Source organism: Eulemur rufifrons, chromosome 8 (genome assembly GCF_041146395.1).
Source record: "Eulemur rufifrons isolate Redbay chromosome 8, OSU_ERuf_1, whole genome shotgun sequence".
Lineage (NCBI taxonomy): Eukaryota > Metazoa > Chordata > Mammalia > Primates > Lemuridae > Eulemur > Eulemur rufifrons.
The window spans coordinates 82201593-82216431 of record NC_090990.1 but is presented as its reverse complement, the minus strand read 5'-3'; the positions used below and the strand labels follow the sequence as shown (position 1 = coordinate 82216431).

General features: G+C 38.3%; 1 protein-coding gene across 1 annotated transcript; it reads right to left on the bottom strand.

The window, feature by feature from the left end:
• Positions 1–1229: 1229 nt before the first annotated feature.
• On the bottom strand, positions 1230–3371 carry LOC138389751 (mitochondrial Rho GTPase 1-like). The gene is made up of 2 exons (XM_069478327.1): positions 1509–3371; positions 1230–1394 (listed from the first exon to the last, which is right to left on the bottom strand). The coding sequence occupies exons 1-2, from the start codon at positions 3329–3331 to the stop codon at positions 1277–1279; spliced, it is 1941 nt and encodes a 646-aa protein (XP_069334428.1). The 5' UTR covers positions 3332–3371; the 3' UTR covers positions 1230–1276.
• Positions 3372–14839: the final 11468 nt, after the last annotated feature.

Genomic DNA, 14839 nt, shown 5'->3' with positions numbered 1-14839 from the left:
AGATCTCTTAGGAAAGATGTGTCTAAGTAATTGCTCACTTTGCACACTCCCCCAGGTTCAAGGGCAGAGCAATTCAATTGCACACTGTTCAAGGCTCTGCTTCCAAATAAGTGGTGTGACCCTTTCTTCTGCTTTTAGCCACAGTTTTCCACACCAGAATCAGTCTCTGGATTCCTCTCTATCCAATCTCATTTGCTTCTTACTAAATCCAGAGCTCTTTTCAGAAATACTTGAATAAGTACCTTTGATCCCTTCACGTTTTTTTTTTTTTTTTTTTTTTTTTCACAGTACACAGTAGTTATTTATTTAAATACTTGAAAAGGTTGATGATGGAAAAAATAGGTTTATCGTGAGAGTTTATATTCATTAGATTTATTTTATCATTAAAAAAAGTGCTGCCTCTAGGTTATCCTAGCCAGATAGAGAACACACTTCATGACACATGCAGCTACTGCAATCTACTGTAACAGACACAGCCATTATAGAATGATTTACACTTTGGGAGGAAATTCAACAGTAGTAGGGGTGACTCTTTATTTAAACTAAAAACATTGATAATATACAAATTGTTTTTCTCATTTGATTGAAAGGGCTATAAAATTCAACATACTGACAAAGGAAGCAACATAATCACATAGATAACACCTCTGCTAATTGCTTTTACCTTACTTCTTTCTTAAAAGAATCTTGCATTCAGCTATACAATTCTCTAGACTGAAGGATGGCTTCAAGGCTGGCCTACCAGAAGTGACTGAAAGAAAGTCATGTTGGTAAGCTGACACTGGCATGTGTATTTTCAAAAATGGAGAGAAAATGGCAAATTGTGCCTCATGTACTTATAGAACCCAAAGGATCATTCTGAGTAAATGTGAAATAAATAAGTGATCCATGAGTAAATACAATCTCTGGGCTGACTTAGAACTAGGAGATTGAGCCAAGTGAGCACTAATAATACCATGTAGAAACGTCTAGAAACGTCATTTCTAGTACTCAGTTTGGGAGACCATATCTTGCTTGAGTATGTACATTATTTACAAAATATTCCCTTTTGGCCTCTGAAATTTAGCCATTTTAGTTTGGCTGTTAGCTGTTTTCTTTCCATATGCTAGCCAATACTGCAGTTATAACTATCATTAAAATACTCTTATGCATGAATTACAAATATTAATGAAGTAACTCTGCATGTATAAATATCTCAATATTTCTAGCAGAATTTAAAGCATTCAGAATGTACATAAAAGTATTTGTTTTTGGTAGGGCCAGTATTTTTTTTTAATCATCGTTGTTTCAATAATGCTTTGTACATAGCAAAGCCCAAAACTGCAAAAACAGTAGCACCAAAACTTGCTCGAAGCCAAAATGTGGAGCTCTTGAGGTCAGCTTGTGTCACGTGCCTGTTAAGAACTGCAGTGAAGATTTTGTTCTTTACAGATTGCAGCAAGTCTGAGTTGAGGAAGTTCTGACAGATGCAAAATGTACACCTGTTGCAGGTGCACATACAGCGTAACCGGGCATGGGGGTACATGGCCATTGTTGTCAATTTAACAAAGATATCCTTACTGGGTGCATCAGCAGTATTGCAAGTGAAGGCTTGTGGTGGAGGCATTTTATGTTTCCTGCAGAAATCAGTGGGTGAAATACTATATTCTTGTTTAACTTCATGCAGGTCTGACTTTGCAGCTATGATTAAGCAGGGTATTCTGCTGTCCATAAAATGTTGCTTAAAAATCCTGGCACAGTATTCAAAGGATTTGGGATTACTGACATCATATACCAGGCACACAACATCACAAATGATCTCAGCCTCAGTTAGAAATTCCGATTCTGAGATATCATGCAACAACAAGTATTTCTCTTGTCCATATACATACACAGTGTTAATCGCATAGTAGGATTTATGATCATCACGAATTTTCTTCTGCCTCATTAAGTTTCTTCCAAGAAGAGCCTGAAGAACTCCACTTTTCCCACAGTTTTTCATTCCAATTACATTACATCTGAACACATTTCTTTGAGTCTGTTTTTTCTGCAGGTCTATTTTTTTATCTCTTGTTACTGTAATGGCTGAAGCTTGAGACTCTTGTTCAGTCAATATTGAATAGCCTAGATAGCCCAAATACTCCAGGCACCGCTGTACATCTAAATACGTTGTGAGTGTCCACTGGGAAAGGAATCCCTGGTACGTTATCCAGCCTCTTTCATTGGTACAAACTGTGTTATTCACATCTGGCCCCCATGGTATGTAAGGGAAAACTTTAAATAAATCTTTAAGCTCATCAGGGGACAAAGCACAGTCTCTATCCAAATCATGTTTGTCAAAGGTGCTTTGGAGAAACAAATATGCATGATGATTTAACTCAGTAGTGCAATCAGGAGGTATTTTTAGCAGGGGGAATAAATATTCAGGTGTCAAATCCAGATCATCATCATAACCAAATCGTCGAAGCACAGTCCAAGTAGTTTCGTGTCTCCCTCTCTGGATAAAAAGTGTATGTAAAAAGAGAAAACCTTTCAGTGTCAATCCACTGTCAGCCACACCATCACTTATATGTTTTCTGACTACATTCTTGACATCTTCCAGAGCTTGCGGTGCTAATGGAGTGTTGAAACAAATTCTCTGAAAGAAGTTGAGTTCAGCATCATTGAGGGTACCATCATTATCCTGATCAGATATTTTAAATATTCGAGTAAGGGCTTTTATACAGGCTGGTTTCATCTCCTTCTCCTCTGGGCAGTACAGGGGCCCTGTAGGATGAAGAACAGCTTTCTGTGCATAATAAAAGAGCTCTGATATGTTCTTCAGGTTTTTTGCTGAACACTCCACACAGGTTTCTATTTCTGTATACTGGTTCATAATAGGAAGGATGGTCTCCATACTACTATATTCCACCAAATCAGATTTGTTCCCAACCAATATTAAAGGCAGCCTGCTGTCTTTGTCCGTTCTTTCATTTATGAGAGGAATCCATCGACTTGTTACCTTATCAATAGAATGCTTGTTGTTAACGGCATAAACTATGCAGATGACATTAGCCTGTGATATTTCTTGATGAAGTTGTTCATCACTTTGTTCTGCTTCTGAGTAATCTACAATGTGTGTTGGAACTCTCTCAGGGGTGACATCAGCTGGAATGGTTATTTCTTCTGCCCGAGGAGGAACCTCTTCTGGAAATTCCTCACTGACGAGAGACATAATCAGTGATGTCTTCCCAACTCTAGGTTCTCCCACCAGCAGGATCCGCAAGTCTTTCTTCATGTCGGTGGCTCGCAGGGGCCGGCCTCGGCCCGCACGCATGGAGTGGACTCCTCTCGCCGGGTGCGCCCACTCCATGGCGGCGCTCTCCTCGCGCTGCCGGCGCCACCTGCCAGCCTCTTCGGCCGTCGGAGATCCCTTCACGTTTTTCAAGGATTGCTGAGTTTCTTCCAAACACTCAGCTGGCAGATTTCTGGGAGCAGCCAGTACTATTCAGAGACACTTTAAGCTGATGATGTCATCTGAAAGGCTTTCTGGGGGACCCTCAGGAGCTTGGGTGGCTGGGAGCCACATTGGGCCTTCATTTCTCTGGAAGTGAGTCAAGACAGGCAGGACTTTCAGACACATGCTCCTTCCATCCTGCAAATAAAATGTTCTCACAGAAGCAACGAGCCTCACTAAAAACACGAGTAACGTCAGAGTGCCTACTTTCCCTCGGTCCATGCTCTCCCAAAATCTTTATTTCTTACCAGAGCAGCTCTTCTTGATGTCATTACAATTTTCTGGGTGAACACCCTGAGGCCATAGGGCCTTTCTACCTGTGCAGAGGAACTATCAAGCTCTCCAGTCTGGGTGAAGATTCAGGTCTATACCACACTCACATGTAGATTTAAGGGTTTCACTGAGGTAGAAAGATGCATTAGGGGAGAGAGCAAGGTGTGGGGACTTCTGGAACCCACTCTGCTTTCACTGGCATTGTATCTTGGAGAACAGCATTAAGTGCATTTGGAGACTTTGGATTCCTCATTTGTAAAATGAAAGAGTTAAAGTTATCAGAAATTTTCTTATCTTCCCAAGGGTGAATTATGGTTGTAACCAGAAGTGGATAGCACTTTTAATTTGGAAAGAAAAAGTTTAATGTGGCAATATAATTTTGTACTTCAAAAATAATGTTGGATAAGGCAAGATGAACTCCAAGGACCTTTCTAAGGGTTTCATGTTTTGGAACTGTGTATTGGTATAAGTAGATTGTAAAAGGGCAGAATCATAGCACTAAGAATGTTGGAACAGTTTCAGCAGCTGTCAAAAGAAAGAAAAAAACTCTCTTTCATGGGTTTATATGTTCTCCCAAAGACCTTTGATGAGTTCATAGCTATTGAATGAATTTGATAATCCTTAGAGTAGCCACAGAAAATAATAGATTATCAATTGAAAGGGATTGTGAGAGAGTAAACCCAGGGTTTACTGCCAGATGCAATGCTTGGCATATAACTGATGCACAAGAATCTTTTGGAACAATTAAGCTTTCTGGACCTCATCTACATCATGGGGGTTGTGATATCTGCTCAATTCCAGACAGATCAACAATGTCCAATAGCTAATAATGGAAGAAGAGAATGCCAGTTATATGTCTTCCTCTGAGATAATACAGAAGCTGTGTAATTAGTTGAAAGATGAGTAGATATAAAATGAAAGCCATTTTGTGTACTATGTTTAGAGATTTTTGATACTGTTGTTTGTATTACTTTCAATAATCTCTATTCTCGCAAAAGATAAACATCATAAAATGGTTCTCCCATTCACATTTCTTCGGGGAGAAACTTTTTATGTAAACCTTATAGAGCTACTGGTAAATGGAAGCTCTTTCTAATCTGAATACTCCAATCTTTATTATCTTCTACAGCTCTTTTTGCTTACCTATGAAGGCCCAGACAGTGAGAAGCAGAATAGAATTCTTTTTTTTTTTTAACTAAAATTACCTATTTGATGAAAACTGTAGCTGCTGAAATATAAGGCATTACTACTAATAATAATAAATGAAGTTGTAGCTCATAGCAAAAGCAGGTTCTAAGTTTTAATCATAGCTCAGCATTTACTAGCTTTGCGACTCTGACAACTTATGTAAAGTCTTTTGGACCAGTTTCTCCCTTTATAAATGGGAAAAAATAATAATTTGCAGGGCTGCTGAGGATTAAGTGAGATAAAATATACAAAGTGCTTAGCAGGTCTGAAAGTACTCCATAGTGCTGTTTCCCTCCAACTACAAGTCCTGAATGTTGGGAAAATATTCAATGTGGAAATGTGGAATAGAATTCAATTTCATCAATATGTTTAGAGTTCTATACCTCAAGCACTGCTATAGACATGGTGAGGAAAAAAGAAGAATTTTAAAAAATAAATAGAAACTGATTCTTGCCCTCCAGAAAAGGGACAGTGAATAGCCAACCCAGTAGGGTTTTTATATATACAGTGATAGATGAGACTAGAATGTCCTATGCAGGAGGCTGTGAAGTTGAGACTTTTGCCTGCATCCTTGGGGTGGGGGTAATGTCAGCAATGCCATCTCTGAAACAAACAAAAAATCATGGTAAAAGAACAGCCAGTTAATCCTCAGGTAACATTCTTATAAGACAAAATTACAGATTGGTAGTTGCAATGACTTGCTTCAATTCCAGAAGGCATGTCCCTGTATGATTTGCAGACTTCCAGCAAAGAGCTGAGTGCAGGACATAGCTAATAGGTAGTGAAGGGAGAACATCTTACCATGGGTAACTGAGCAGGAACAAGGCAGCCCAGTGGGCCAAACACAGCATTAGTTTCACACTCCTGAGCTATCTTGGCTCAGCTCTCAAATTGCTTGGGGAACTTTCAGGAAGCTGCTGCATTTCCACATTTTACCATCTGTGAGATGGAGTTGTGATTTCACCAAACATGTAGGGGAGTTTAGGCCATTACAACACTGCTTTAAATTAAGGTTTTAAAGAAAGGTTGCTATTTTAGAAGCAAGAGACTATAAAATAAAATGACTTATTTACATTTTTAATGTACAGTTGATTCTCATTATTGGCAGATTTTGTATTTGTGAATTTGCCTACCCATTAAAATTCATTTGTAACTTCCAAACCAACATCCATGGCTCTTCTGTGGTCATTCACAGACACATGCAGAGTAGCAAAAGTTTGAGTCGCCTGATGCACAGGTTCCCAGCTGAGTTGGAACAAGGCGATGCTCTGCATACCCTTTTCATGGTCTATTTTATGCCATGTGTTTTGCATTTTTGTGCTTTTTTGTTGTTGTTGATTTTGCTGTTTTTAAAATGACCTCCAATCACAGTGCTGAAGGGCTGTCTAGCATTCCTAAGCACAAGAAGGTTGTGATGTGCCTTGGGGAGAAAATACCCCTCTTAGATAAGCTCCATTCAGGCATGAGTTGCAATGCTGTTGGCTGTGAGCTCACTGTTAATAAATCAACAACATATTTCAAATAACATATTTTAAGACAAAAACACACATAAAACAAGACTAGGTATTGATCAGTTGATGAAATTTTATGCTCTGAGGCTTGCAGAAGCCTGTATTTTCCCTAGGAACAAGGGTTCGGTATTTGCTAACTTAGTATTCGAGGCTACTTTATAGAACATAATCCACAAATAAAGAGAATTAGCTGTTGTTATCATTGGAATCCTGACATTTTTTGCTTAGGAAAAAAAAAGTCATCTTTATGGATGAAGGACAGTTTATCAATCACTGAATCCAATCCCGTAATTTTACGTTATAGAAAATGAAGCCTTGATATTGGGCCTTAAGGATCAGGCAGTGCTCTCAAGGCCATGGCTATGCTGTTGGACGCCCTGGCTTTGCTGGGTAAGCATGGGGAAGATGACCGCTTTGAGAGGGGCAGTTTAAGTGAGGTTGGGTGAGAGAAAGGCTCCTACATGGCTACCCTGTAGGCTTCATGTCTAGCAGTGCCTGTTCCTCTGGTGTGAGGAGGGTGGGCTGCATATTTCATGTACGTGCACTTGAAGAAACAGGTGCCTCTGGCTCCATGTTTGTGGGTGGCGTCGTGCTGTGGCAAAAGACCCATATCAGGACTAAATGGGATCAACATTTACAGAATTTTTTTTCTTTTTAAATCTATGGTATTGTTCTGGACATGTTTTATATATGCAATTAAGTCAATAAAACTTTATTCTTTTTCTAATATAGAAATTAAACAGACTTTTGATCATGTTCTTGTTCAAGGGTTGGAAGACTTAATAGTGTGAAGATGCACCTGCATAAAACTTTATTCTTTGATATGTTTTCCTCTATATTCTGAGGACCAAGCAGAAGTCACCTACCTTAAATTTATACAAGTAAGATTTCATTACTAACGCTTAGGCCAAACTAGGTGACTGAGAGAAAGATGAGTCATAGGGAGTAAACTTGCTAGAGATCTTGGAGAAGAATAAAGGTGACTGTGTGCTCTAAATCAGAGGTTCCTAATCTTTTTGGCACCAGGGACCGGTTTCATGGAAGACACTTTTTCCATGGACTGGGGCTTAGCGGGTGGAGGATGGGGGGAGGTGTGGAGCTCAGATGGTAAAGTGCAGCCCGTTTCCCAACAGGCCTCGGACCGGTGCCAGGCTGTGGCCCTGGGATTGGGGACTGCAGTCCTAAATGATATCATTAAATTCAACAAACACTTGTAGATCTAAGTGGGAAGCATTTTTCTTTGTGCTCTAATATTCATCTTTTGAGGTCTATGTTATGGTAATACTATTCTAATCCCAAATTCATTCTGGTTGCCAATAAATTTGGGCATGATGAGATAAAAATAAATAGGCATAATCTATCTAAAATCATAGTCTATTTTGTCTCTAATCTTTTTCTTGGGACCTTCCTTTTTTTCCCAATAAATGCTTGGAAATATCATTCTTAGATATTTCTAATTTCTAAAAAGCCAATAAACCAAATATAGTAGTTTCTCAGTATAGAAAGTCAGTGTCTGAGAATCTAGAGTTCAGGTCCTTGAGCCAGATCTAGAAGCCAGATTGCCCTGATCTCTTTCTTGGCAAGTGGACCCTTCTTTTTATAGCCCCAGGGTAATCACGAGGTAATGCAGTTATAAATGGAAGGCAAAAAATAGCACAATTTATAGGTGCACTGAAAAAGTTTGGGGCAAATTTAGAGCTGAGGCCTGCATTATTTTATCATCAAGTTTTCTTCTAGTCAGGTATAATTTGTCAAACAGAACTAACAATCAATTGCCATTGGCACCACTTTGTCAACAGATTTTACTTTTCTGGGAAAAAAAAAGGAGTGAATTAACACCGAACACTTAGCATGTACCACATACTGCTCTGGACTGTTTTATATGTTACTGTATTTAATTCTCATAGAAAACAGTCAAGATGGGTGCTTTTATTCCCATTTTATAGGTATAGAAACAGCAGCAAAGAGATCATATAACTTTTCTAAGATCCTTTAGCAATGGAGCAGCATTCGTATCCAAACATATCTTGATCCAAATACCATCCTTTTTCACTGTATCAAGTAGCCTTCCCCTTATTCATATGTTTTCCATATAATATTTGGAGAGTCCAGGCATTGTTTCTCACTGTGTGATCCACAGACCACATGTGTCAGAACCACCTGGGATACTTACTAATGCTGGACAAATTCCTGGACTCCATCCTTGAACTAGGGGTCAGAATTTCAGTGGGTAAAGTTCTGGAATCTGCCTTGTTAACAAGCTTCCCAAGTGCTTCTTATACACTCTAAGCTTTGAGAGACAATAGCCTACATACTCATAAACTTTAAAGAGGGTAGGGTAAAAGAGAATATCTCAAAATCTACACAACAGATACTGATGTTTATAGCAGGTGCTGTCAGTGCCCTGCCCACACCCCTTGGGCCTTCACATGTCACTCAAGACAGCCAGCTTCAGCCACCAGTGTCTGCAAGCCTTCCCCTCGGGCTTTACCCAAGCCTTGGATGGTTCTCTCCTTGCACACATAGTAGACAAGGATTTCCAGGGAACTGACTACCTCTAGTGTACCATCCCCCAACTGCAGCTCTTAACCAATGACTGGTGGGGGTTTGCGTATAAATCCTCCAGCTTCTTGACTGCTTGGTTGGATGATTCTGAGGCTCATGTTCTATACTGTTTTCCAGGGACCCCCCCATAAGATTAAGTCCGTGGTGTTAACGGACTTAATATGTCACCTTTTACTTACTGCCTTCTCATCCCTGTCTCACTTGTATACTGTTCTATCAATTTTTCCTGTTTTCCCTTTACATAGTACTTACATTTGAATCCTTGCCTCTGGATCTGCTTCTGGAGGAACCCAAACCAGAAAGCAGTTAGCTGAGTGCCCTCCAGGTGTAGCAGTGACTTCTGCGTGTCGGGCTGTCATGTTTCTTTCCTCCTCCCTTCACGGAGAGAGCTGATAAGCTCTGGGCTAATTTGAGTCCTTTTATGCAGATGCTGATGCCAAATGCTGTGTGGAAGTTGCTCTGTGGCCTCTTCTCGGCTCATTGAATCCAGACATCATCATAATGAAGCACTAAGAGTTTAAAATTGTGAATTCAGTTGGACCTGGGTTCAAGTCCTGACTGTTCTGCTTACTAGTTTTGTGACCTGGGCAATTTCTAAGCATCTCTGGGCTTCCATGTTCTCACGTTATAAAATAAGAATAAAATCTACCTCAGGTACTTGGTGAAAGGATCAAGTATTAATAAAAGAATATATATATATATATATATATATATATATGGTGCCTGACACATAATAGGTTGTCAATAAATGCATGTTTGTTTGCTCCCTGTCTTCCTCAGGCCTCATTATTTCCTGAAGGCTTTGTGATCACTCCAGTACTTGATGATATATTGCTCCTTTACCTGAACTTGATGGCTCTTATTGATCATACCATTCATGTTTATTTCTGTGAAAAATTAACTAACAATACCTAGCAATAACCAATGTCTAATATTTTCTCTACAATGTGATTGTAGATTCCTTAATTGCAACTATATCTGAAATTTGTCTATATCTCTCTAGTATTATGTCTTACACAAAGAGGGTGCTTGATAAGTATTTTTTTGATTTGTTAATGCATCAGTCATAATTAGCAACCTCAGACTTAATTATCCATATTTGACCTTTACATGCTTGAGACTATATCAGGACCATACAGTTGGCACCAGCTACTGGCGGTGATAAACTTCTCTGAGTCTGCTCGGGGGCCCTTAAAACATACATCCCATTCTCCCAAGGAGGACATGAGTGGTGTGAGAGTTGGCAAGACATGCTTATGCAGAACTTCTTGCCAGACGTGAGTACCGTAGAAGGACTGAGTTCTAGCTAGAACATCCTTAGATAGATATGTTTTTTTGGAGGAGGTGAGGAGTTTTGAGAGCATGGCTGTCTCTGTACAAAACTGTAACTTGGCTTCTTCCTACTCACCCCTACACTGGAATCTGGTCCACTGAATAATTATTTGCTATTTTCTGGCTTCCATCCATCATGCCCAATCCCTACATTATATTAATGATATTTATTACTACATCCAAGAAGGCATCCCTTTTATGTTGTTTTGTAAAAAATACATATGACACCTTATTCTTTTTTGGTTAGAGTTCTTTCTGCTTTCATTGATAAATTACTTTTTGCAAAATATCTTCCATGACTGCTATTTAAATTTCAAATCCTATTGCTTTCTTGTACAAGGTCTGGTCCATTTGCAACTTCCCAACCTTGTTTTATATTCTATAATTTCTGGGGATACAACCAAGCCACACGACTCCTTCAAATATATTGGGACAATCAAGTATTTAAATTATCAACAGTAATGTAATAATTATTACCAGTACTATGAAAAGATCCCTGTGATTGTTCCTCCGTTAGTGTCTCCACTTAAAACCCAGAGGAATTTTTTAAATGTTGCCTCTTTTGCCCACCATTTCCTTCTCCAGGCCTAAAACTTTTTTTCTTGGAACTATATTTCTATTGCCTGACATTCAAGTTAAACTTGGAGGAAGGATCACAAATTTCTAGGAGGAAAAAATATAATGATCCATAAACAGTCACCTAAGCTTGTACTTAGATAGGTAAAAGCCTCCTTCAGTTGTTAGGACAACATATATCCCTAGTCCCAAGCTTCAGAATCTTCCTGTCACAGAGGTACTGCATGTGCTATATTTTGCAGCTTCTGGAATAGACAGAACTAGTCAAAGTGAGTGGACTTCTCAAGGGTTAGCCTAAATTGTCCATAGAGCACTTGGAGGTAACAGAGGTTGTCATCCTGCTTAAACAAGATCCAAGGAGCTTTTAATGGGGTAGAAGCACCACAGATTTGGCACTGATCACAGCCACAGAGCTGAATAACAGGAATAGTAGAGCTCTGAAGGAGATGAACCTGGTTTCAATATCATACTCTGGTCTTACAGTCCAGCAAAGTACAGTAAGTTGAGGTTCAGAAAAATGAGCTACAATCTGGGAAACATATGAAGAATGATCAGGGAGTGATTTATAATACTCTTCTTGGCATTGAGAAAAGTGTTGGGTGAAGAGCAGCATACAGAAGGAATCTATCTTGGCTTCTTGCAGTCTGTAATTTTGTTTTTTTCTTGCAGCATTTAGATACCCAATCCAGGTGTCAAATATAATGACAGCCTTCATGTTCCCTTAAATGAACTTCTAGACCTTCCCTGGGTCACTTGTTTCTAGAAGTTGCCTAGGCCAAAGAGCTTTGGTTCAACAAAGCTTGCATTATTTTTCCATTTGATAATTATAAAGACTTTTTTTTACTCCCATCCAACTGGAGTTAAGATATTCAGTCACACTTCTTGGGAAACATTCCCCATAAACTGACAAATGGCACATTCCTAATAAATAAAACTCCCAAGAGGATGGGATACACATTCCCTAAATGTTAAATTCTACTTCTGTGGTAACTAGAAGAAAGACTTCTCTATGAAACATTGTTTTTCATATAGAAAAATCACTCAATCACTTGGAAGAATCAGGGTATTTTTAATTGATGGAGGAAGAAATTTATAAAAATCAAGTTATCCTTTCCTTCTAAACAATAACTTAGAAAAGGAGCAAAGAGTTTAAAAGCAAAAATCAAATTATCTGGGCTGTTCAAAAAGATTAAATTTTTAAACTCCTAATCTTAGAGAAAATAGAATTAATACTCACTTTTTCCATTTCACAAACTTTCCAGTCATTTAACCCATTTGAGGAAGAGTTATATTTCTTTTTGTATTTTGGTACTTTTTTTCTCAAGTAATTTGCAAAACGATTGGATCCAAGAGGAAGGAGAATTAACACACGTTCCCAAACTGCTTCTTCATAGACATCTCTTAAACATATCAATTTCTGGAGGCTAGACGGAATGAAAGTTATGGATGTTTGTCTTCAACATTGATTCCTGGTGCCATGAGCCGGTTTCTTCCCAGAAGTCTTTGTGCTTCCTCACAGAGAAGGTGTTTGTGATGCTTTCAAAGAGCCACATCTGACCATCACAGAACGGTGTCTAGTCTCAATCTCAGCAATCAGTTGATCTCCGTCATTGTGAAGAACACATAGTGGTTTCAGTTACTTTGAATGTGAACCTTGTGAGAAAATGTTCTGCATGAGTTATATTCCAGCATGCAAAGATGGGTTAAAGAGAGGCTGCACACCATCGATCTCAGGTGGCTCATTTGAGAATGAAATAAGCTTGGCAAAATGTCTGGCACACAGTTGGGGTCTTAGCCAAAAGCTGCCAATGACATGTGATAGTCAATGCTGTTATTTGGTATTTAAGTGCAAAGAAATTTTGCAATGCTATAACTTCTTTTTGCCTAATAAAGTAATACATGTTCAGTGTATAATGTTTGAAAAATGAAAGAAAGTATAAAAGGAAACATAAAAGTCACCCAGAAACAGGAGAGTTGACACTTTGTTGCACAGACTTTTTGTTGTCCTTTTTTTTTCTTTAACACAATCGGGGTCACAATATTCTATCCTCTGCTTTCTGTACTTACCACTATATCATAAGTGTTTTCATGCCATAAAATATTCTTATTTTTGATGATTGCATAGTCTACCATTTTGTGAATAGATTATTCATTGAACATCTCCTATTTTTAAACATTTAGGTTGTTCCCAGTTTATCTCAATTATAAATATTAATCTGATAAAAACTTTTGTTCACAAATCATTGCTCAAAATTTACTTAGAATAAATCTTTAGACGTGGCATTTTGGGCTTTAAAGGGTATACATACTTTCAAGTGAGTAAAATTACATCTACATATGTGTATATGTGTTTTTTATGATTAAAATTTCCAAGAAATGTTGGACTAATTCATATTCTTTTTGCAGCATATGCAGATGTTCATTTCCTAAGAGGAGAACATTTAAAAGCCAAATAAACAATAAATATAATTCAGTGCAGAAAATAAAAAAGTTGTAAAGAAAATCAGACAGTTTTCTTTCCCTACCACATATTTGAATGACTGGGGGAAATGCTGAAGGAAGGAAGGCTAAACAGACATCTTCTACACATATCAAATTTTGGACAAATTCTTGAGTGGAAAAAATAAACAGTGTGTTAGAGGGTTTGTGCCTTAAGAAAGCTGGTAAGATGTAATGGCACGAGAGATGTTACATGATTCTATGCATGCCATCACGTAGCTCCTTCCCTCCCTCTCACCCACTGAAATGACAGCACTTGGACTGCTTACAGATCTGGATATATGGGAATGATGTTCCCCACATGGCCGAAGGGAAATGACTCAGACATGCATTCCTGAGGCCAGCTGAATGGCACAGTCTTGGTGAATTTCTGTATGTTTGAATCAAGGTGGCCATGGGGGTGGTGCCGCGTAAGGTTAATTTGGAGCTGGTCTCCCCCAGGTTTAGCATGCACAGGAGTTTTTAGTATAATAGAAAAAAAAAAAGCGGTTTCTAGGCACATTGGCCATATCTCTATGTCAGTTCATTATATCATCTTTTTTCAAACAATATTTCTTCAGATCATTGAAAGGATACATGTCAGTTGCATTTTTCAGTATTTTAAAAATTTAAACAAAGAGAATATAAAAAGCTCCCACAAACCAATCACCTAGAGATAGAGTTTCATTGTTTCCTTTATGGCATATTTACTTACAGTCTCTTTTTTTTCTTTTATGTCCTTGTATTTCTTTTGCATAATTAAAGTTGTACTATATATACAGTTTCATGCCTTACTGTTTAACTAAACACAATTATTGTGAACATTTTTGTCACAAAACATTCTTTAAAAATATATTTAATGAGTGGCTAAAATTTCATTGAATTAATATGTGCAAAATTATTTTAAATGCTCCCATTGTTGAACATTAAATCAACTTCTGTTATTTTACTAATCTGAGTGATACAGTGATGAACATCTTCTAATAGAAATCGTTGCTGCATTTCTGATAATTTCTCTAAGATGTGTTTTTCTAGAAGTATGTATTTGTTATTTCTGAGAAAATGAAACTGGACGACTAAAGCTGGTGCCAAAAACTTATTGTCCTCTTATTTTATTTATTTTCTGCCTGTGTGTTGTACGACCATCATTTCTTTATGGGTTCTATTTTTTTGTTTGTCCTTTGGTTTTTAAATCATGGGCATGATCTCAATAACCTCTCAGCTTCTAGCAGATTCTTGTACCTCAGCTCTATTATCCTGGCAGGTTATTATCTCAAACCTTGACACCCGTTCTCCACATATAAAACTTCCCCACAGAGTGGGGCTCCTTTCAGAATGCCCATCTCTCTGATCCTCGAGTTTCACCCAACTACCTCTCTGTATCCTGCTTGGACGCTGAGTCTGCTTCCTGGAATGCAGGCTCTTCTTCCTCAGATCTCAT

Excerpts from the sequence above, each read along its gene's own strand:
- LOC138389751 (XM_069478327.1), bottom strand. The coding sequence starts at position 3,331 with ATGGAGTGGGCGCACCCGGCGAGAGGAGTCCACTCCATGCGTGCGGGC. Across the intron at positions 1,395-1,508 it reads GCCATGTACCCCCATGCCCG|GCACGTGACACAAGCTGACC; the intron begins GTTACGCTGTAT and ends AGTTCTTAACAG.